Below are 24682 nucleotides of genomic sequence, written 5' to 3'. Positions count from 1 at the left end.
TTAGAAGTTTCATTAAAGATTGCAAAGTTTTTGGAGCCACTAAAAAACAAACAGTTCATAAAACAGAGCCTGGCCTGTTCCATTGCAGAGATGGAAATTTAGTTAGAGGGCCATGTTCATTTTAACAAACCCTTGCTAAAGACAATAGCTCTAGCTAAACAAAAGCTAAGCATTAGGAGGGCTATACCACCATTAGAATTTTACCCCATTTCCAAGATCAGTACATCTCAGTAACATGTTGGAACAGTACAATATTTAGTTCTTGCAATTTTCCTACAGTGGAAGCTCTTTCCATTAGCCAATGCACATTATCCCTGAATGTGTGGTTGTGACCCTTTACAGTTTCAATTTGGTAGATTCCACCAAGCATAGGTGGTGCTTGGAGGCATGACTAATTGCCACTCAGCAACAGTGGCTGTGCACTTCAAGATCTCACCCCTTTTCAACCCAACAGCCAGTTTTGCCTTTGTAATAGGTCTTTTAGACTAGGCAGATCCTGATTTATGAAAAATGTAATCATTCTGAAAATGAAAATTCAGGCTAACCTGACTTTAAGCTGTTTCATGTGTGGTGTACCATTTACTACAGTAAATTTGTAAGTCAATCTGCAGCTGTAACATGTCCAAGACAATGTAGGGTTTCCTGAAGAAGCACACACTCAGGTCCTGGACATTTTTTTAATCCCATTAGAACAGCCTAATTTTTTGCTATTATCTAGTCTCTCCAGGACTGCCTGGAATCTGCAGCCCCAGGGAGGTGAAGCCTAATGTGTCTAACACATTTTTGCACCCTCCCAATTCTAGGCTACTCTAAAAGTAGAATTACTGACAGTCAGAGGCCAGCAGCTCTGCCCAGAATCTCCGTGCTGCTGTTCCACCCTCTCCTACCCACTGCATACCCTAAACTCCCATTTGTGATGGGGTCCTCAAAAGACAGCTTGTGGCAATCTGCCCCAGATTCAGTAAATTGTGACCCCTGGCCAAATCAGGCTTTTAGCGCACCTTTACCTGGCATTCAGGGGCTGGAGTAAGGGATGGGGGGGAAGGAGGAGAGGAACACGACATGATGAACAAACCAAACAAAAAACCCCACAAAACACACTCACCTTCCCTGTCTACTTACTGCAGACTACAGCTTTCCCATATACACAACAACTGAGGCAACACTTACCCCTCTCAACTGATAGCTATACAGGACAACTCTACCACTATATTTTGTGCTTGCAATTTTGTAGCACATCAGAGCTGGCTGAGAATGGAACAGTCTGGCACCTGACATCTTTATGCAAGATCAAAGATTGTGCCAAATTGTTCAGTTTACAGATATGACATGAAATAGTGATGCTTAAAAATGAGTGGACTCTGTGCAGTTCAACTTTTTATTTTAATAAAATCAAGAGTAATGCACAGCACATGCAGTGCTAGCATCTAAACTAATACAATAAGCAATTACTAAACCTACAGTGACTTGAAGTTGAATTTTTACATTCAGCAAGTTTAAACCCATTCTTTGCATATGATTTTTAATCCTTATTTCTGAACTGAAAATATTGTTGGCTGGTAAAACTTGCTAAAATGCACAAGTCACTGATTATGCCAATACAACAAAGATAACCACATGTTTGAGGATTGCAATGTGCCAGACATTCACTGAAAAATAAACAAAAACAAAAAACCACACACAACTAAACAAAACTCACGCAAACAAACATCTGAGAATCTGGACACTTCACATCAGTGTTTAGAAGTGTTTCATTAATATCTTAAGACAAGTGTATCAAAACCTTGGCATGTTTAATTTTAAGTTGCCAATTTTTTTGTTTTACTATCAGAAAGTTATGGCTACACCGCCAATGCCGGGTCTGCTTAATTTGACTTAAGAGTTTAATATGACTTAAACATTAAAAGCTCACACTACCCCGAAATATATAATTTCACGCATACGGTGACATTCAACATTCAAGTGCCAGTGTTTTTGTACTGTCTTTTGGTCAAGTTTCTTTAAACTTTCAAAGAATCACTTTTAGGCTTACAAAAATAAATATTTGTCAAAAATGTTCAATAAATATTACACAAAACTAGCAGCAAAAAGTATCTAGAAATCTCGTGTGCAAATAGTTTTCTTCCTAGCTATCATTCCCATGGTCCCAAATAAATTTTAGAATCTAGTTCCTTCTCCTTAGACAAGCTGCGTTCAATCTCCAAGAGACAAAATAAGATTGGAAGTTAAGGACACGCACACAAGACCTATATAAAATTCTCTGAATGTGCAATAAAAGAAGTATTTTGTAAAAAGTTATGGGCAAAATGTACAAGGGCCTAAACCTAGACTAATTGAAATAGCACCATAACAAATGACCTCAATACTGTCAAGTGCACCTACTTAATAAAAGTTTTAGAACAAGGCACAATACACTTGAAAAAATCTATTGCACTTTAGGAGATTTTTGCCATTTTCCTATGCCACTGTAGATTAAGAGTTGATAATGGCTCTGGCCACAAAAGTTAGCACAGAAATTCCAAGTGGCAGAGGCATTTTACTGGTGGACAATACTTATCTTTGGCCAGATTTAGCATAAACAGACTATAAATACAATGGAAACCTATGCAACTAAAACTGACTAAAACTGCACTTTAATAGCAGAATTGAAACCTTGTGCAGTTATGTACATTTCCAACCTCTGTGATCTCAAGATTTGTTAGTTACTCTTCTGGAGCCATTTTACAAAGTCTACAGTAAGCCAGTTTAACATCTCAACGCAGCTTGAACAGAGTAATGTGAATCTGCATTAAAATAAAGCCTGCTGCATAATTCTTCCTGTTCATACCCTCTTGACCAAAAAACATCAACACTAGCATGCGTTATTAGACCAAAATCAGTCAGGCCCTTAAGGAGGACCAGTCACTGTTGTGGTCAGCCATTCTACCATTTCAATTTCATATGGCAGGCATTTTTAAAAAGTCTAAATAGATGAATTCTCCTAAAAACTATTTCAAGTTATCAGACCTTTAAACGTTCCCTGTAATATTCTGCCCACATTTGGCTAGCTCACATTAATGATCTGCCTAAACATTGAAAAAGGAATTGCTGTATTTACTTGCATTAACTTCAAAAACAGTGCTTTTAATGTATGCATGTATCCATACATCATCTCATCATGACTGGAATGGCTTATTAAAGACTATCAGGTTCTAAGTACCTATCCAGGATAGAGTGAGCAAATCAGAACTTTAACTTAGTACAGTTTTGCCACATTAGAAACTAATTCCATTGATATGCTTCAAGATGTTTGTTTGTTTTTTTTTTCCAAATCTGCAAGTATCAAAAGCCCTAATGCAGGCTACCGCATAAGTTTTTGTAATATTATGGATGAATCGATGATTCCTGTTTAAGTTGTATCACACCTGTGTGCCAAGGTTTGATTTTAGCTCAAGTTCAGTAATTTTGATTTTGTCAACAATTGATATCTTGAGCATTACTGAGCCAACAGGACATCAAAATAAAAGTTGTCTAAAGTTAAAGGCACAGTACATTAACAAACAAATGATCCTCAGTCACAAAATTAGAAATGCAGTTTGGGGTTGGGGTGGCTGGGAGGGGAGTTAATCCTGACTACAGCAATGGAATCTTCACCTTCAAAATAGGGCTGCTTGTTCCTTTTGTTTCTTCTGTGACCTTGAGCTCCCTTAAAAAAAATTTCAGTGGAGAATCACAGCTGGTAATGTACTGCGAGTTCTTGAAGCTACACAAGGTATAGTCTGGCTAAGTTACATGTGGTTTCCATATTAGCTTGTTTGGTGGGATGTCTGCTGCAAGCAGACTCAGTTGCCCCACCAGTCAACCCCCTGGGAGTTATAGTTTCCTCCATATCCATCACTGTTGTAGAAGCCGCCTCCATAGCCACCACCTATTAGGAAAGAACAAAACCACATCAACTTACTAAAACCTTTATGTCCTTACACAGGCTACCCTTTTCTCTTCTTCCCTGGACAGAAGCTTTCTGTGGACCAAGACGGGGGGGAAGGCAGGGGGAAAGAGAGGAGGCAGTGGATGAGAACACTGACAATACATGGTATCAAAGCTAAAAATTAAAAGATTAGGAAAGCTTCAGTGCATAACCAGTTTACAATAATTTTGGGTACCACAACAGATACATTGTGCCAGCTAAATCATCCTCTCAATTGTAAAGTTCAGTGTAACAGGCTATAGTAAATTCACAGCCCTTACACAGACAAACATTTAAGAGTTGGCTACTTTATAAAGTTTTGTTTTGTTTTAAGACAAGACTTTGTTTTCCTAAAAAAAGTTCCAGAGCTTGTTTTGAAGCTGCCATCACCGGCCCCCTCCTTTGTACTGGATTACAAGGACAGACAGACAATTACCTCCAAATCCTCTGCTGCCTCCATGGCCGCTGCTGCTGCTGCCACCACCACCGCTGCGGCTGCTGCTTGGTCGACTACTGCTAAAGCTACTACTGCCGCCACCGCTACTTGTTCGATAGTCTCTGGCACCAAATCCTCCACTGAACCGACTACACAGAAAGAGAAACATTCACAGCTTGTTCTTACTGCGGTCTGGCAGAATGCAATTATTAAGATAGCTGCTTTGAAATCTAGGGCAGAGTTTTGTAAAGCTGTTTGAAATGAATTTCTGCAGAATATAGTAGTGCCCTTATCGCTTAGTTTCAGCGCCACTGTTTGTTGCTTGCAAGCCTCTCACTGCAACTTGGAGAGCATGAGGCTGTCAATGTTCATTTGAAAGAAGCAGAAGAAAAGGCGCTACTGTCAATCTATGCACCTTACTTTTCAGTTGACTAAACCATAATAGATGGCAAGAATGTAGACTCCTAGACTGAGAGAGTTGCTTTTTTAGAGTTCAGCTATAGGTCTGATACAGTACAACGCCCCCAGTTGTACAGGGGTGAAGAGGAAGCAGCTGAAGAGCAGTACTAGCTATTTAAGGAACTAGTGACAAATACCACTAATTCACTCAAAACTGATAACTACAGATCATTAATATGAAGAATAAATGAATGACATTTCATAGGCACTTGTTTTTTAACCCCCCCCCCCCCCATATTATGCTGGGTATTTATTCTGCTGCACCATCTAGAGTTGTTTCTATATGAAGGAGTTCATTCCCTCTTAATCTGTAGCCATCTAAAGATGGCTACAATATCTTCAGCCCCCATGTTCACTGGCTTGGAACCCACAGTATAGCAGTGCAACAAGAAATATTCTTGTCCATATGGCAGCAATTCATTTATTGGTTAATAGGACAGAATGAATATCTTACAGCAGGAAAGTGTCTCAGCTGATGCAATATGATTGAGACCTTGCTTTTTACTGCATAATAGTGGAAGCTATTAAAAAAATAAAAATCACATTTATCTATTCCAAGTGGTAAAGCACACTTGGTTTTCCAATGGTTTCTAATGTGTAAAAAAAACCAACCTTGTCTTATTTGGTCCTATTCCCAAAATGATTATTCAGCTCTTAAAAGAGGAGTTATTCCTATCTAGTTTAACTGGATTTTGGAGACTTTCAGAATAGGAGATTTTAACATAGAGGGGACTTTAACAACAAGATGTGGCTTCCTACAGGGGGCTCATTTTGAAACAAAAACTGAAGGAAAAAAAACTAACGGAAAAGCAAATTCTCAGAGATCCTTTATAGTAGAGTTGGAAATACAAATGAAGGCAAATGTTAAGACCAACAACTTGGAGCAGTTTAGAGGACTCACACTGCAATCACAGACAGCAATACTAAAATCTCTCAGCTAAAACTGTCTTCCATGTTATCTGAAGTTTAATTAAAGCAAAGGTTTAGGCAATAGGAACCTGAATCTGCAACCGTGGAACTGGCATAAAATGGATTATGCCCTTAAGTAGTCAGAGTCCTATTCGAGTTACCTCTTCGAACGCCCACGACTGCTACCACCCTTATGAATCTGCTCATAAGCCATGTTTTCCAACCATGATGGTACTTCCTGTTTCGCTTCAACAAGGAGATCCAGCAAGTCCTTGGTGATGTTTATGTTCCTCTCATTGAAGAATGAGGTGGCAAGCCCTTTAAAAAAATAAAATTGATTCTCAACATTAGGTAACTTGGTATGATGCTTCAAGACACTATTTCTGTGTAGCTCAGATGAATGTGTACTTGAACAGGAGGAAAAAAAAGTACTTGGTGGGTTTTATATTGAACAGGCTAGGCTTGTACTGAACTTTAAAGATATCTGAAATTGGTCTTAGGACAGGAAGCTGCCTAATAAAATAAGTATCCGTCACAGACACCACTAGGCTTGAGGGAGTGCAGACAAACTAGTTAGTTTCTCTTTACTTGAGAGCATCTCAGGCAATACGAAACATTAGAAAACTATGTAATTGGGGTATTGCATAGGAAGATACCTAGCAGATGCTGAATTTCCTCTGAGATTTACAGTAAATCAGCAAATGTCCAAATATTTGTTCCCGTTTCCCTCCCTGGGAATTCACTTTGAGAGTTCTCTCTCAATGAAGCAGAAGTGTCAGTGAGCCTTCTCTTGTGGCAAGTTGCCTTATTAACCTGATGTTAGGTAGCCAGCCTACAGGACTTGGTATAAATTTTAATCCAGATTATGCTGTTATACTAGCCTTTGCAGCAACAACCTGACTGCATGCCTGACTGCAAATAGTTTTACTTGTGTTTTAACAGAACGTGCATAAATGGCAGTTGGTCCATGTGCACTTGCATGCAAGAATTTAGCAGCTTTTTCTTAAAGAGAAAAGTCAACTGGAGCTCTGCTATACTGGTTTCTAGGGCTGTTATTTAATAAGTTAACACATGCCATTAACTTAAAAATTAATCAGCTTTAATTGCACTGTTAAGTAATAGCATACCAGCTTAAATTTAATTTTTGGATTTTTTTCTACATTTTCAGATACTGTAAATGGTTGTGTGGTTGAAATCAATGTGTGAACTTCTATTAAAAATACTTCTGCTATAAACAAAAGAAATAATATTTCAATTCACCTCATACAAGTACTATAGTGTAATCTTTGTTGTGAAAAGTGCAACTTACAAATGTAGATTTTTTTGGGTTCCATAATAGCACTCAAAAAAAACAAAACAGTGTAAAACTTCAGTGCCTACAAGTCCACTCAGTCCTACTTCTTGTTCAGCCAATTGCTAAGACAAAATAATCTGCTTACATTTACAGGAGATAATGCTGCCCTCTTATTTACAATGGTCACCAGAAAGCAAGAACAGGCATTTGCATGGTACTTTTGTAGCTTGCATTGCAAGGTATTTAGTGCCCGAGACGCTAAACATTCACATGCCCCTTCATGCTTTGGCCACCATTCCAGAGGACATGCTTCTACGCTGATGCTGCTTTTTTTTTTTTGAAAAAAAAAAAAAGCATTAAATTTGTGACTGAATTCCTTGGGGAAGAATAGTATGTCTCCTGCTCCATTTTACCTGCATTCTAACATCTGAGACTGCTATAACTAATAACCCAGCACATTGTTCATTTTAAGAACACTTTCTTTACGTTTTGTCAAAATCTGCAGTGAAGGCACCAATGTGAGATTTCTAAAGTTTGCTACAGCACCTGACCCACTGTTTAAGAATCTGAAGTGCCTTCCACAATCTAAGAGGGATGAGGTGTGGAGCATGCTTTCAGAAGTCTTAAAAGAGCACACTCCTGATGTGGAAACTACAGAATCCAAACCACCAAACAAAAAAAAGCCAACCTTCTGCTGGTGACATCTGATTCAGATAAAAGTGAACATGCATCAGTCTGCACCGCTTTTGATCACTATTGATCAGAACCCCTCATTAGCATGGATGCATGTCCTCTAGACTGGCGACTGAATCACAAAAGGGATATATGAACCTTTACTGCATGTAGCACAAATACTTTGCCACACTGGTTATAACAGTGCCATGTGAACACCTGTTCTCACTTTCAGGTGACAAAATAAAAAGCGGGCAGCTGCAACTGTAAAACTTGTTTGTCGGATTAATTGGCTGAAGTAGGACCAAGTGGACTTGCAGGCGCCAAAATTTTAGCTTGAAGCCAAAAATAAAACAGGTTTTTTGGTACTTAATTTTACATTTGTAAGTTCAACTTTCATGATAAAGACTGCATTACAGTACTCGTACGAGGTGAATCGAAAAATAGTATTTCTTGTTTATAGCACAATTTGTAATATAAAGCGAGCACTTTACACTTGTTGTAATTGAAATCAATATATTTGAAAACTTAGAATATTGTTTAAATTTTGGATGTTTTCTAAAAAATAAATCAGTTAATAATCACTTGACACCTACTGGTTTCCCATACTGCCTTCCTACCTATTCTACTATGGCTTTAGACATGGGGGAGGAGGAGAGAAACTGGAACAATAAAAAAGACTTGCATGGAATTTTGCTCAGTTTAATAAAACTGGAATTAAGATTACTGCTACAAAGACTAGACGTGGGTTTGTCTGAAACAGTAGGTCAAGTAAGCTTTGTTTCATAGTTCAAGTTTACTCTATAGCTAATCTATATATAGTGTTACTTATAACCCACTGGAATACTACACTTGAAGAGCATCTTCTAGCAGACAATTCACTTTTAAGAGTCTTACCAAGGTTTCCCACACGGCCTGTACGACCAATGCGATGCACATATTCTTCAATGTCACTTGGCAAGTCAAAGTTTATGACGTGTTTCACATTTGAAATGTCCAATCCTCTTGCTGCAACCTAATGGTGAAGAAGTTCAACTGTCAGCTCTTAGCAAAGCTTCACAAGAATGAAGTGAAATTTAACATACATCTTCAGAAAGAAAAATTAGGGACTTACTGCTGTGGCAACCAGAATTGGGCTTCTGCCTGAACGGAACTGGTGCAGAGCTTCTTCTCTGTCTCTCTGAGAGCGATCTCCATGGATGCTTGTACAAGCGTATCCTTCGTGGTAGAGAAAGTCCTCCAGAGAATCAGCTCCCTTTTTAGTCTCCACAAACACCAGAGTCAGTGAATCTTTGCCTAATGCAAGAAGTTAAACTACAGATTTACCACCAGCAATACTACATCTGCAAATATTTAGCACCCCCAACTGGTAAAAGGTAGTTTCTGTATCTTCTGTTGCAGTTTAATTGTGTATTTATTACATTACTTCATTCAATGAGAGATGAGTACCAAGGCCATTCCCCCTCCCATGATGTTTATATTACCCAAGAAGTTTATTTGCATGCATACTGTTTTAAGTCAAAGCAAAAACATTCACAACATATGAAAAAACAGGGAGGAAAAGACTAACAGCTTTTCCTCCACCTAACATAGATTCTCATTACCTGAGCCATTAGAGCTGTGTTGAAATTCTCCCAAACAGTCTTTACCTGTGGCATTTAGCAGGTCAAGCAGAAATGACCGTTTGTCTGACTCTTCCACCCACACTACTTTCTGTGTGATGTTCTCAGATGTAGAGCCAACTCTGCCAACAGCCAGGAAGATATATTCATCCAGGAAGTCACGGGCAAGCATCTAGGAGGTAGACAGACAAAAAAGAAATTCACCATTTTTCCCCCCACAAGGACTGGGGGAGTTCAGAACGTACATTAAGCTTGTAGGTCAAAAAAGCCTCAAGCCAGACAGTACCTGGATTTCCTTGGGAAAAGTAGCACTGAACATCATGGTATGACGAACTCCCTTTGGTGGCATAGTATCTTGTTCAACAATACGGCGAATTTGAGGCTCAAACCCCATATCAAGCATGCGATCAGCTTCATCCAGTACCAGGTATCTGGGAGTAGATGAAGAGGTTCAAAATTGCTTAAGTGAGGAAAACCGGGGTTTTTTTTTTTTTGGTTTTAAAAAAATCCACACACACCAGGCTATTTTTTCCAACCACCATTAACTATTTAATGTAGTATGTCAGAATTATTCAGTGATAGCTTGTACAACCCAATGTGAGTCAGGAAGTATTTATGAGCTATATGCAGCTTTAAAATAACAGAAATAGTCAATTTAACAGTATTAAGGCATCCTTTTACAAATGTTTGACAGCTAATTTGACAGCTACAAATGTTTGGCAGTAAAATTCTCTGCACACACCAGTATGATCATTCCCACTGGAACCTCAGCTTAGAGTAGGGTTTCCTCAACAAATTTTGGTTGCCTCAGAGCGTGACCACCAACTCTTGGCTTACTGACTATTTTTCCTAAAATACTAATTAATTTTAGGAAAAAACCAAACATGCATATAAGTGTCCCAAACCATTGTAATTTATGAAGAGTTTGGGTTTTTTGTTGTTAACTGAGTAATAAAAATGAAGTAGTTGTCTCTATTCTTTACCTAGCCTAAACAGAACAGAAACAAGAATAAGGTGTTTTGCATGCTCTTATCTTTTGTTTCTTTTGCTGGCCTTTAAAAAAAGGCCACACATTTGCTAGCTAGTAAGCCTGCTGCTGTGAAAAGTGGTATTTGTATGTTTGCTTCTGTGAAAAATATTAATGAACATACAAATATCACTTTTCACAGCACATTTACTCAGCACTGGCAAGCTAGGGGACAAATTAAGCTGTGGATGCGGAGGAAGGTAGCAGGGGCCAGCTCAGATTTGGAAGGTGGGGGGTGAGCCTGGAGCCAGCACCTGAAGCCCTGTGACCAGGAGCCCACTGTCATGCAGCTGAAAGATGCAGCGGGGGCCAAGGGTGATGGGTGAGCCTGGGACCAGAGGCCAAAGCCCCGGGGCTGGGGCCTTGGGATGGAGTCCACTGCTACACACCCAGAGCCCAGGGATAGATGAGGCAGCGGGGGCCATACAATCATAGAATATCAGGGTTGGAAGGGACCTCAGGAGGTCATCTAGTCCAACCCCCTGCTCAAAAGCAGGACCAATCCCCAATTAAATCATCCCAGCCAGGGCTTTGTCAAGCCTGACCTTAAAAACTTCTAAGGAAGGAGATTCCACCACCTCCCTAGGTAACACATTCCAGTGTTTCACCACCCTCTTAGTGGAAAAAGTTTTTCCTAATATCCAACCTAAACCTCCCCCACTGCAACTTGAGACCATTACTCCTTGTCCTGTCCTCTTCTACCACTGAGAACAGTCTAGATCCATCCTCTCTGGAACCACCTCTCAGGTAGTTGAAAGCAGCTATCAAAACCCCCCTCATTCTTCTCTTCTGCAGACTAAACAATCCCAGTTCCCTCAGCCTCTCCTCATAAGTCATGTGTTCCAGACCCCTATTCATTTTTGTTGACTACAGGCAGATGGTGGTGAGCCTGGGGCCAGCGCACACACAGGCCACTGCATGGCTGGGGCCAGAGCCTGCTGCCCTGTGGCTGAAGTCCGGGGCCGAAGGAGGCAGTAGGAACCAGGTGTGGGGTTTTTTTTGGGGGGAAGGGGGGAGAGGAAGTGGTAAGCCTGCGGCCTGCTGCTCACCACCATGTGGCTGCAGCCACAAGCCCAAGCCCCACCGCCCCCAGGAAGGTGGAGAATTCACACTAGCTGCCTGCTCCTCCAGTATTTCTGGCTCCAGAGGGGGCAGGACTCAACTCCTTCTAGCAGGCCCAGGGGATTTCCTCCCCCCCCCCCCCCCCCACTACCCAGGAGGCAGGGGACCCAAGAGAAGGCTCTGGTGGCCATGTTTGAGAAACACTGGCTTAAAGCATCCCCTAGCTTGCCAGTGCTGAGTAAATGTGCTGTGAAGAGTGCTATTTGTATGTTCATTATTTATACAACAGGTATAAAGGATTAGTATTGTGAAATTTAACTGTTCAACTAGTAAGCCTTTCCTAAATAACTGTCTAGCAAAACATCAGAAAAATCCTATGGATTACTATTGTTTACATTTAGATGTTTTTTCGGTGTACAAACCAAACAGCTAAGACCCAGGATCTTGTCAGAAATTCTATAGACATTTCTAAGATTATCAAATTCCGAGACCATTTCACCTACTTGCAAAAGTCCAATCCAATCTTTCCCCTCTCCATCATGTCAACCAGTCGTCCTGGAGTTGCCACAAGCAAGTGACACCCACGTTCCAAGTCACGTATCTGTTGACCAATGTCAGCACCACCATAGACAACGCAAGGACGAACTTTGGAACGATATGCAAACTGTAAGAACAGAACTAGTTATTTTCTGTTTTTTTAAAAAGCTCAGGATATTGTACTGACAAGTTGCCAAAGATACCTTTCTGGCTTCTTCATAGATCTGCACTGCCAGTTCTCTAGTTGGAGCCAGGACTAAAGAGATTGGGTATTGCTTACGGCGTCCATACCTTCCATTTTCCTGAAGGACAGACATTTAGAATAAATACTTGAAACTAGAGCCATTTCAAACCCTGCACACATGCTTCCTGCATAATTCTGAAACTTTGCCACCAGCACAGCACTCTCGGCTGAGCTTGGATTACAGACAAAATAGACCATCAGCAGCTTTCTTTGCTCTAAAGTGGACCACTACGGCAACTGAGGCTCTCAATGTTATTTATATTTCAAAGGACCTGTTGCTGAGTTGTTAAAAAGGAGTACAGGAAGTCTTCCACTGCAGAAAGTCTCAATCATGCTTTAGGCACTGGTTCTAAAGACTTGTGTCCCAGGTACACTATCAGGTATACCAGGTGACAATGCTAACAGTGTGTCTTTAGGGGGCAGAACTGCAGAGATTTTAAAAACTCCTGGTGAACATTACTTACTTTTAAGTCTGAAAAAAGGGATTCAATACTCTGGACTTTTTTTTTTTATTGGGGAAAAAAAAAGTCTTATTGCTGCACCAGGGAGTAACTTTACTTAGAAATAGCCACATTTCAGGGTAGACTGCTAAGGCTACAAGACATGCTTATTACCAGTATGTTTTTTTCAACCTTCATTCTGGAAACCACACTGCAAGCGATCCTTTCTTTTTGAAGATTAGGTGACTAGTCCTAAAGAAGAGTTTAGTCCCTAGACTATCAAGAATGGCTCTGTAGTCCTCTACCGGCCTAAACTAAACAGAAATTTGGCTGCAAGCAGTTTTGTTTTAAGGTGTTCCTCTTGTTATAAGAGCCTGATAGTTATAGTATGAATGTTTGTCTGAATGAAGACAGGATTTGTTCATTAGATGGTAATACGCTTTGTTTGTGAGCCAATACAAAAAAAACCATGAGGACCATGATGCCTATAGGTGAGCAGACAAGCAACAAATGAGCAGCTCTCTGAAACGCCCCCAATAATTTAGAGGGCAAAGAAATTGGGCACAGGCCTCTCTGAAACAGACTGCTTGTTAGTATGAATGCTATAACTGGACATCTCTAGAAAGACGAAACAAGAATTGCAGACAAGGAAAGCATCTTTTGGTGGACTGAGCTTGTTTTAACATTTCTGGGATTGCACATCTAAGAACTTGCCTTCATAGCCCTCAGAGCATCACCTGGACCATCTGTATAGATCTGACTCAATATTGGTAGAAGAAACGCAGCAGTTTTCCCAGAACCTATAAGAAATACAAAGGTTAATCTTGACAATAAAAGCATCAATACTTCCATTGAGTTATCAGCCACAACACCTTACACAGTATTCTATACACCTAGCTGAACTAGACTGTGCTCCTGACATTGCTAACAAGGCAAGAGATAAAAATGGTTACCTTTTCGAAACTGGTGTTTGAGATGTTGCTCATGTCCATTCCATTTTTGGAGTGTGTGCCCACCACATGCACTGGAAATCCCCCCTGCCAATAGTATCTGCAGGGGACGGCTCTGGTGTGGCACATGTATGCACAGGCATAAGTAGTGCTGCTAGCTCCCCTCCACCCTCAGTTCCTTCTTGCTGGAAACTCCAATAGTGGAGGAAGGGGTTAGGTAGGGTCATGGAATAGACCTGACTACTACATCTTGAAGAGCGCCAGTCACAATAAGGTAACAGTCTTTTCTTTGAGGTCCATTCCATTGTAGGGGACTCCCAAGCAGTACCACTGGAAGCAGGTAGGTGTTCATGGACATGTTGATTGCAACAATGCTCTGCCAAAGTCAGTGTCATCTCTGGCCTGCTGAGAGTGATGGTGAAATGCACTGTAAACATGTGCAGTGAAGACTGCATGGCAGCCCTGCAGAGGTCCTGGATAGGGACATCTGCTGCCTTCCTGGTGCAAGACACCTGAACCCTAGTCAAGTGAGCCCTTGCTATCAGAGGCACAGCCTCCACTAACTTGTAACAAGTATGGATGCAGGTGGTGATCCAATTTGAAATCCTCTAAGAGGACACCTGGAGGCCCTTCATTCTGCCAGCTCTCATGATAAAGAGTTGGGTTGGTCTGTGGAAAGGCTTGGTGTGCTCCCAGTAGAACGCCAGGGCATGCCAGAAATCCAGAGTGTGAACCTGCCTCTCCCTATTGGTTGAGTGAGGCTATGCACAGAACACCAGGAGGAAGATATCCTGGTTGACATGGAAATGCAACACCACTGTAGGCAGGAAAGCTGGATGGGGCTGCAACTGGACCTTGTCTTTGTAGAATACCATATACAGTGGCTCTGAAGTGAGGGCTTTAGTTTCTGATACATGCCTTGCTGAGATAATTGCTACAAGGAATGCAAACCTTCCATGACAGATGGGAAAGGGAGCAAGAAGCCATGGGCTCAAAGGGAGGGCTCCGTGAGCCTGGAGAGAACTAGCCAAGGTCCCATTGGCAGAAAGCTATTCAAGGTCCTTCAGGAATCTGACTGACATCTCATGCAAGAATACAGATTTACCTTGGATGCGAGGATGGAGAGCTGATATGGCTGCCAAGTGCACCTTGAATGAAGAAAAGGCAAGGCCCTTGTGCTTTAAGTGAAGCAAGTAATCCAAGATGAACTGTAAAGGTAACTGGATCAGGGAAATGTTGCGCTCAAATGCCCAGTAAGAGAAATGCTTCCACTTTGCCAGGTAAGTTGCTCTGGCGGAGGGCTTTTTGCTTTCTGAGAAAACCTCCAGTACCTGACTAGAGCAGGCTTGTTCCTCTGGATTCAGCAATGCAGCATCCACGCTGTGAGGTGGAGAGGTACAGTTGGCTCCTGCACTCCCAACAATGATCCTGTGACAGGAGGTCTGGGTGGTTGGGCAGAGGCCATGGCCAGTTCCATGAGACAGTTGGAAAACAGGAGAGCAGGATCCAGGACACAGGCTGGAAAGTCACCTTTGACCACACCCTCAAAATGCCTGCTTACCACCCACTTGGTTATGGGTGGAGCTCAAATGGGCAGAGGATGGTGGCTGGTGGTCTTGCTGGTGCTTCTAGCCCTTGCCCTTCTTACAAAAGGTCTCTGACTGAGGTTGGCTCTCAAACCTCTGGGTCTGTTGCAGCTTAAACCACTTCCTTACTGGCACGTACAGGCCCAGTGTGCAAGGTAGCCCTCAAGTCTTTCAGGCTGTGTAATTTATTGTTTTCAGAGCAGACAAACAGTGTCAGACCATTGAATGGAAAGTCTTGGATCAACTGTTGAACCTGTGCTGAAAGGCCTGACAATGGCAACTAGGACACCCGCCTCACTGAAATAGCTGAGGCCATGGTTTGGGCTGAACCTCTGCGCTAGTATCCCTGGCTTGCATCTGAGGCCACTTGTAAGGCTGCCTTGGCCACCATCCTGCCCTCATCTAGGATAGCCAGGAAACCCTTCCTGGGTTCCTCTGGCAGGGAGTCAGAACTTGGCCATGGACTGCCAGTTATTAAAATTATAGCAGCTAAGCAAGGCCTGGTGGTTTGCCACTCAGCTGGAGATGTAGAATAAGTTTTTCTACCAAAGAGGTAGAGCCGCTTTGCTGCCTCCTTCAGCGTTGAGCACAACACAAGGCCAACCAGGATCATTAGCTGCTGACACAATCAGTGAGCTTGGGGCTGGGTGGGTATAAACATACCACATCCCTGTTAATGCTGCCTATTTGGAAATGGGGGCAGCGAGGCAGGTGCCTGCCACAGGGCCTTAGTGATTTTCATCACTCCCTTGTACACCAGCAATGCCACTGGCAGGGGCTGCTGCACTCAGTACATCAAATGAGAACTCCTTGACCTCCAGCCCCATGTTTGAGGTGACCATCTTCAAGAGCTCCTGGGGAGCCTTGGCATTGTCCTGGGGGGAACTGGGTGAAAGGGCTTTGCTATCACCTCATAAGGTGAGGATGAGGAGGCAGGTATGTGTCTGCCAACTCTGCCACAGGATCCTTAGCCAAGGCTGGCTAAACCCAGGGAGCCTGCTCTGACTCTACATCCGTGTCAGGGGGTGGGCGAGAGGCTGTTGCTGACAATTTGTTGGATACCTATGATCCTGTGATGGCTGGGGAAATCCCTAGGGGTTCCAGAGTTGGCAGGGGCAGGCCACTGGCCCTGGGGCCATGCTGGCAGGAATGCTGGTGCCCTTGATGGGTGGTCCTAGGCCACAGGCAGAATCTCCTCCCTGCTGTTGGAGCCTGAGGAGGGGGGAAATACACATCTGGGGGACCAGGATGGTGCCAAGGCTGCCTATCTACCCTGATCATCAGTTCTGGCCCTGAACTTCTGCAGAGGATCTGTATGAGGGTGATGGCTCCCAGTGCTGTGATCCTGGCCCCAGTAACCTGGCAACTGACACTGTGCTTAGTGAGGGATGCAGTTCTGTTGAGCAGGAATGTGAGTAGACTGACATGTCTGAGACTGCTGACATGCTTGTGGTGAACTGTACCAGTGGTCCAGCAATGGGGATTTAAGGACTGGTGTCTTAATCCTCTGGATTGGTGCCATGTCCTGGGAGGGTGGCTCAGGTGCTCAATTGCTCAGCCCTCACAGATCTTTGCTCTTCTCCAGCCCTCTCCTTCCCTTTACAGGATGTAGGGGAACATCCCCTCCCAGCCTCTTTGTTTTTTAGCCAGTAGCAGCAGATGGGCGCTTGTCTGAGGCCGGCGCCAGCAGCACGCTCTGCAACCAGGCAGTGGTGTAGGAGCAGAATCCAATCTGGTTGGCTCTGAGGCTAAGGAGCACCCAGAGACGAATATCCCATTCCTTTGTGTTCTGTGATCTGAAGCTCTTGCAAATGTGACATTTGTAGCTAATGTGAGTTTCCGCTAAGCACTTCAAACAGCTCCTATGGCAGGAATCAGCAACCTTTGGCACATGGCCCACCAGAGTAAGCCCCTGGCAGGTCAGGCCAGTTTGTTTACCTGCAGCATGTGCAGGTTCCCACCTGACCACGGTTCACTGTCCCAGGCCAATGGAGGCTGTGGGAAGCAGTGGCCAGCACATCCCTCAGCCTGTGCCCCTTCTTGCAGCAGTGAACTGTGGCCAGTGGGAGCCACAATCTGCCGAACATGTGAACATGGCAGGTAAACAAACCTGCCTGACCCACCAGGGGCTTACCTTGGCAGGCCGCATACCAAAGGTTGCTGATCCCTGTTCTATGGGAACTCCTCACTGGCATGGGTATCTTACAACAGGCAGAAGATTTGAAGCCTGGGGACCAGGGCCTGCCCTGTCCCTAGGCTAAGTCCTGTTTGGGACTAACAAATCCACTAAAACTACACTAAGAGAACTATTAAATAAAAATTCTAACTATATACAGAAAGTTCACAACTAGTCACAGCTGAGAGGAGTAAACTTGCAGAGCAAAGGAGACATTCCAGCAGCGTCACTGGCAGTAAGAAGGAACTGAGGGTGGGGGAGCCGACAATGCTCCTTATACCAATGCATACGTGTGCCACTCCAGAGGGCGCCAGAGCTGGTTCCCTATGGATACCACTGATGGGAAAAAACTTCTGACATGAGTGCATGTGGTAAGCGCACACACACACACACACACACACACCCCCCCCCCCCCCACAATAGAATGGACATGAGCAGCCACTCTTTAAGGGCATATCTACACTTACTTCCAGTGTGATCAATCCCGCAGGGGGTAAGGGGGGTTGATTTATTGTGTCTAGTGAAAACAGTAATTGACTGCTGAGTGCTCTCCCATTGATGCCGGTACTCCACTGGAGCGAGAAGCTTATTTTCATAGCTGAAGCTGCCTAACTTAGGACTGACTTAGCTAGCCTGCCACCACCCCTGCCCAGTGTAGACCAGGCACTCAAGGCAAATAATTTTACCCCCCCCACCTTTCACTACGTTCTGAGTTAATACTGATCCCACTTGGGCCAAAGAAACACTATAAAAACATGGCAGTTGTCTCAATAGACAGAAGCCACCATCTGCCATTAAAATTATGTACTAAGTCTTAAAAATGCTGTATTCTAAGTACTAAGAGGCACCTGGCACCCTCAGAAGAGGACATGACAAATAAGTCACCCCCACCTCTATTATTGGTCAATCCAGATTTTGTGCTAGTGTGCTCTTGCTCAAAGGATAGCAGGCTACAGTTCCCAGTATGAGGGAAACTCAGGAGCACTAAGTTTGTCTGTCATGAGCAAGCAGCTGCTTCCTTTCTTTTTAGAAATTTTTATCATCTGCAGTCTGAAGATTTGATCCAATTCCCACCCATTTCAAGCTCAACTGGAAAGTCAAAATTGTTCTAGGTGCAAGGTCAGAAACCTACCTGTCTGGGCACAGGCCATCAAATCTCTCTTGTCCTTGATGATAGGTATAGCATGTTTCTGAACTGGAGTAGGACGGGTGTAGCGAGTGAGCTCAATGTTGCCCATGATAATTTCTCCCATGTCAAGGTCACTGAACTGTAACAGACATGGGGGGTGGGGGGAGTAGAAAGAGTTAATGGAGAATTGACTTCAGAACCTTCTCACTGAAAATATAACTCAGCCCAAGTGACTCAAGTATCCATAAGATTAACCTGCTCAGTACATGTACATAAAAAACAAACTTAGCAACATTTTAAACTTGACATATTCAATGACATACTTGGTTCCTCTTTGCCTGTGTATAAGCAGCATAAAAGTTTAAGACCAAGTAGAAGTCAGGCTTCCAAGCAAATGAGACTTATGCATAACCATAGAACTAGTGGTCTCATCATGTGACATCCCATCTAAAAATCTTCTTAGAAAGCTTTAAAAAGTGACAAACCCCAACCTCATCCCTACAACTAAAGCAACAAGCAGCTCTCGCACCACTTCTATAGACCAAGGCATCTTCCAGTAAAATCTTTCAGGCATTTAAACTGCACCCCGCCCCCCAAAAACCCACACACACCACACACAGAAGAGCATCACTAGTTCCTTCTCTGCCCCCTTCCCTTGAAATCTGTCTTTAAAGTACTGGTCCTTAATTCAGAGTTTAATCTTGCACAAAAGACCAGTGTGGTCAACTGAGAAGCCTGCAAGTCATGATTAGTTCATCATAAAGAGATGCTAGAAAGGCAGACGCTAATCAGATATTCCAAAGTTTATTAGTTGTCCCAAAGCTCTTGCGGACTGACTACATGGCAGGTCTCCTGATCATGGACATACTGGCAGGCCATCACATGTGCTGAGAACCACTAAAGTCATAAAAACCCCAGAAAGCAGTGTTCACCTGTTGCTGCCCTACTTCACCATAGAGTAGAATCTATCTATCTGTACAGTAACTGAAGTGGAGATGTTTTATCCCTATGGGTGGTCCATCATAGGATTGATATAGAATTCTCGAAGCACTCAAGCAGGAAACAAGGATGGGGTATAGGGTCACCTTGTCATGGTAAAAAGGCAGTATAGAAAAGGTCAGCCATGAGTGCCCCCAGATTCCCTACCCTTCTGGCCAAAGTTATGGTGATTAAGAATCAAGTCTTCAGGAACAGGTAGAGGAGTGAACAGCTGGAGGACCCCACAGGTTCAAACAGAGGGTTCCTTAAGTGAGGAAACAGATTATACAACATGCTAAGGAACCTGGCTATGGTAGAGTGAGGAAAAAAAATAAAGTCCTTTGACTGGTGGATAAGAGGCTATATAATAGCAGCCAAGTAAACTGCAGTAGAGCATAGGTGATTACCTGCTGGATTTATAAAGCACCAGGGTTATCAAGTATATCTGAGGCGAGATTCAGAAAGGAATCCAGACTGATGGATACACTAGACTTGAAAGCACCTCAGCTTTTGTAGATAGGTTCTCTCCTTGCTGCTCAGGAGTAGGGACTGAACCTCAGGACAGTAGTCCAACTCTATGCCATAGAACCAGTTAAGGAACTATGCCTTATGGTATAGAAATGAGATGGGTTATGGTACCAGTGTCCTGCTATCTCCAGAGATTCGCTACAAGGGAAAGACAAAGGCACTCAGATGTGAGGCAGGTCCAGGAATCATTCTTGCCTTAGCTAGGAAGATGCTATTAGGATAGCTACTACTTGCTTATTTCCATTTGTTCAAAGCCCTGAAGATCAATGGTGTGGAAGCAGGTGTACAACTGAGTGGCCTAGGGATAGAGAGGATGCCTCCACCCATGGAGATTAAACTATTCCCTCAAGAGCAGAAGGGCTGCAGAGATCTACTTCCAGGAAGACTTGATTGGCAAAGACTTTAAAATATCAAGTTGCTGAGTTCCTAGTCATGGCCTTGGAAGTGCCTGCTCAGACAATATGCTATGGAGTCCATTAAAAAGGGACACCCCCCCCCCCCACAACCTCCTTGCTTGCCTCCCCCCTAGGACTTTCACCTCTGGTCCAACCCCCACAGCTGGTCATACCCTGCACCTGTCCTCAGGCCTAAGCACAGAGGACATTACAACCCAGCCACAACTTTGGACAATTACCTCATTATGGCAGTTGACCTTCCATAGCCTGGGCAACAAATAAAAATGACCCTATTCAACCAGACACTTATGGATTCCAACAAATTCCAATACCTGCTAAAGGACAACAGCTCCCCAACCACAGGGCAAGGAGTCAAGGACTGAACTGTTACCATTCTACACTGGCCTCCAAACAGCCCCTTCCATCCCCACTGCCTACACAAAATGGGGATGTGTTGCAGGGTATCCAAAAAAACAAGAGGTGTGGAAACTCAAGTGCCCGTGGTGGGAAAACAAAGGCTGACTCAGACATGATGAAACAATGAACCCAACCAAAAGCCTACCTGCATTCCCAGAGTTCAGCATAGGGACTTATCAAGTAGTTCTGGACACCCCCTAAAGGAGTTCCAAGGAAAGACCCATGAATCCAATCCTTGCCCTTCCTGGCTTGTGAATGGGTCATGCACACCTGATTCAGAGGAGAAATCTTCTGTTCCTCCTTCAAACATACAATAGTCTGACCAACAAAAACCCAACCTGGAGATTTCAGCCCTAGCCATCTACTGCCCAGTGGCAAAACTCCCATTCCCAAGCAAGCTCAGAGAAACGAGCAAGAGACCAACTACAAGCTCATCTAACTTAAGACCGCATTCTAGACCAGCACAATCTGGATTTGGGCCAGGACATGGAACTAAAACAGCTTTAGAGAGCATTAGTGCCACTTTCAGTCAATAGATACAGGACAGACATCCATTCTCATTGGCCTCTCTGCAGCATTCAATGCAGCTGTCTTACTAGAGATGTGATGAGTTCAGGGTAATGCACTAAAGTGGCCTGAGTCCTTTCTGGAGGGATGCACCCAAAGAGTAGTGATGGAAACTACACCTGCACCACTAGAACCCTTGCTTGCAGGGTTGTACAAAGATGGTCCTTTTCAATATCAACATGCAACTAACAGGTGAACTGTAAGATCATATGGACTCAAGTACAGCAAGATGCAGATGACAGCTCTACCTATCCTTCAGCACAAATAACACAAGACAGCCCAGTGCTTGGATGAGGCCAACTCATGGATGAAGCTGAACCTGGGTAAAAAAAAAACAAAAAAAAACCACAGGTGGTGCTAGTGGTCAGAGAAAACTATTGAGTTCACAACCATGGTGTAGATTGCAAGTTCCCATTTACAATGGGTCAGTTCAGTATGTAACCTAGGATTGCATTTGGATTCTTTTGGCCACCGTTTCACATTGCAATAGCCACAAGTAATGCTTTTATCATCTCCAGTTGGCCAGGAGACTGTCCCATGGTGGTGAAGACCTGGCCTCAGTCATTCATGACTGTCATCTCTCAGCTGGACTACAGCAATACACCACCATACTTGGGCATGAAAAAACCTTCAACACTTTGTAAACTCTGGCTAGTATAAGACACTGCAGCTCATCACCTCACAACACAAGCTACTGTGAGCATATCACATCTGTCCTTCACTCTAAGTGGATTCAAAATTTTATGGGAAGCCAAGTTGTAGGTCTCTGTTCCACCCCCACCATACCACACCCTGCACTGCCCCAATGCGCATCCCACATCTAGATCCCCAAACAGCTGAACCCATACCCCCACCCAACCAGCACCTTGACACCCCCTGTGCAGCATCCCATTGTCCCTGCACCCTGAACCTTCCCAACAAGCCTGTGCCTCCAGATCCCCATACTGAGCTGCCCACACCCAGAACCCTCTCACCCCACACTAGGATCCTGCTGAGCTGAGCCTGTCCCATACCTGGTGTGGAAGGGCAGGCCCTTGTGCTGCATCAAGGTTGGGTGCAGTCTCACTGCTGAGTTGGGGGGGGGGGAGGGGAAGGGGAGGCAGGACCAGCTACAGGGTGCTCCCCATTGCCATGCTGAAGCCTCTACATTTTATTTGACAAATAAAATTTGCAGAATTTTAAAATACCGTGCAGAGATTTTTTTGGTGCAGACTTCCCTCAGGAGTACACAACAGAATTCAAGGGAAAAAAACTCTGCACAGGAGACAAACCTTCTCCATGGGTGATGAGACAGTAGAATGAAGTCTCCCAGGAACTGAGGGCCATAAACCTCACCACCTTCTACTCTAAGTGCAAGGTGCAGTTATCTACTATAAGCACATTGCAACAGGTTTCACACACAAAAACCCAACAACTTACAAGACACTTCACCACATATGCTTTGAGTGAAATCTTTCCAGCTGCACACCTATGATGGAGCTATTAAAACATAAGGGAAGCTGTCAAACAAGTGAATCTCACCATTCAGAGCTTGCTTACCAACTGCTCGGTCACGCTTTCTGATTCACTGAAGTATGGTGGATCCACTATGTATCAGGAGGAAAAAGTTGCTGGACATAGTGTAAGCATTAGAAGAACCAACTCTGATTCATCAAGTTTCACCTGGAAGTTTACCTGGTATATGGCAACTGAGTCTAGATTCAATATTAAAAATTTATAAAAGCTTACACTTTCAATATGTGGAGGACAGTTGCTGCCTGTTGCCTCAACAGGAATGTCATCATATTTCTCAAAGTTAATGCCTGTATTGCCTCCGGAGAAGAGCTCTCTGAAAGCAGAAGAAGATCGAAGAAATCAGTATTCCACTAGTTAACCTAGATTTGATTGGCATGCTGATACCTAAATGGAGTTACATTACTCACTGTTCCAGACGATCACTTGGTGGAAGTGGTTTTGACCAGTCATCTTCATCTGACTTTTCAGACCAGCGACTATTTCCACCACGGTCAAATCTGCCAAAGCCACCCCTATCACCACGACTGCCAATGCCATCATAGTCACCGCCTCTTCCACGGTCCTCAAATCTAAACACAGCAAAAAACCTAGTTAGAAATCTAGCTCAACAAGGGTGGTTGTCTGACATGGAAACTGAGGCCCATTACATTTAACTGCATATTAATTCCACACAGTAGGTAGAATAAGGTAGTGCAATTCCAGATTTGGAATATAAAATTCAACAAAGCAGGGCCCTGCCCATTGAGCTGGTGTATATTACATATACCCTTTGTTTGGTAAAAGTTAGTGACTGATGTTTTTTGGGGAAATCTTAATAGTGCTGCTTCATACATTAACTGCTCAACTGTTTGTAAACAAGAGCATGGATAGCCTAATAATCAAAATAGGAAGCTAACTAATTATAGGAGTTAAGAATTTTTTAGAATACTGTTACTTAAGAAGCAAGTTGAGAGAAACTGACAGTTTACCTGAGGAATGGCAATTCAGAATTCTCCCTTTACCCGAGTTTGAATTACAGGTTTTAGTGGACACCTGTTCTAGAAAGGTGAGAGTTTTGTACAATGGGGAGGCACATTAAGCAATGTTAATTCATTGAATGTACTTTATAGTAAAAAAAATTCACAACTGGCAAGTTTAACTTGCTCCTACATTTTATTCCTCACACAAATAGAAATTTTCCAAACTGAAGTACACTTGGCCCTTTGTCATGTCAATACGTGCATTATACGGGCAAGCTCCCTCTTTGTAAAATGGGCTTTGGATAAAAGGTAGGAAAAAAAAGTCCTTACCTGGGTTGCATTTAGTTTTAGGTCTGGTAAACCACGTTTGAGAAAATTCAGGATACGGGACTAACGAGTCGAAAAAGGTCATTCTCACCACACTTGTGCATACAAACATGAGGTGTTTAGAACTGACCAAATAAAGGGAGAGAACCTGCAAGAGTCTTGCCCAATTGTTTTATTAAATTCACTCAGATTGTTCTCAGCTACACTTTTAAAGAGAAAAAAAATGAGAACATTCTAACTTCAATTGTGTCATCTTACATTAATCACTTCCTCCCGATAACTAGTAAGTGTTCATCAATGATGCAAGCATCCTATTGCCATTTCCACAGAAGTGGCAAATCACTACAACTCAAATATCATTAGCTAGTCCAAAGACTCAAGCCAATTCACTCAGTATTTCTCAACCTTTGTGCTGGCAACCCCCTGCCTTAAGCTTGGGGCTTCAGCTGCCCTGCAGCACAGGGCTCCAAGAATCTGCTGCCTAATGGGGCTGAAACCATGCACTTT

The 24682-nt window shown here is 43.2% G+C and overlaps 1 protein-coding gene across 3 annotated transcripts in view; it reads right to left on the bottom strand.

The window, feature by feature from the left end:
- Positions 1-1364: 1364 nt before the first annotated feature.
- DDX3X (DEAD-box helicase 3 X-linked) overlaps positions 1365-24682 on the bottom strand; it is a 35875-nt gene continuing 12557 nt past the window's right edge. For 2 of the 3 annotated variants that reach the window (XM_077817479.1, XM_077817489.1), the window contains 13 exons: positions 23297-23458; positions 23103-23202; positions 18493-18628; positions 13363-13448; positions 12168-12266; positions 11931-12091; positions 9625-9769; positions 9366-9510; positions 8831-9012; positions 8614-8731; positions 5912-6068; positions 4383-4531; positions 1365-3907 (listed from right to left, as the gene is read on the bottom strand). In XM_077817479.1, the coding sequence (XP_077673605.1) occupies positions 3822-3907; positions 4383-4531; positions 5912-6068; positions 8614-8731; positions 8831-9012; positions 9366-9510; positions 9625-9769; positions 11931-12091; positions 12168-12266; positions 13363-13448; positions 18493-18628; positions 23103-23202; positions 23297-23458 (1726 nt within the window). In that variant the 3' untranslated portion in view covers positions 1365-3821. Of the gene's footprint in view, positions 3908-4382; positions 4532-5911; positions 6069-8613; positions 8732-8830; positions 9013-9320; positions 9511-9624; positions 9770-11930; positions 12092-12167; positions 12267-13362; positions 13449-18492; positions 18629-23102; positions 23203-23296; positions 23459-24682 lie in introns of all 3 variants that reach the window. The other variant, XM_077817468.1, reaches the window with a different exon arrangement.

Source organism: Eretmochelys imbricata, chromosome 1 (assembly GCF_965152235.1).
Source record: "Eretmochelys imbricata isolate rEreImb1 chromosome 1, rEreImb1.hap1, whole genome shotgun sequence".
In the NCBI taxonomy this organism is placed as follows: Eukaryota; Metazoa; Chordata; order Testudines; family Cheloniidae; genus Eretmochelys; species Eretmochelys imbricata.
The sequence above is the reverse complement of the archived record's forward strand: the minus strand, read 5'-3'. Positions and strand labels throughout refer to the sequence as shown.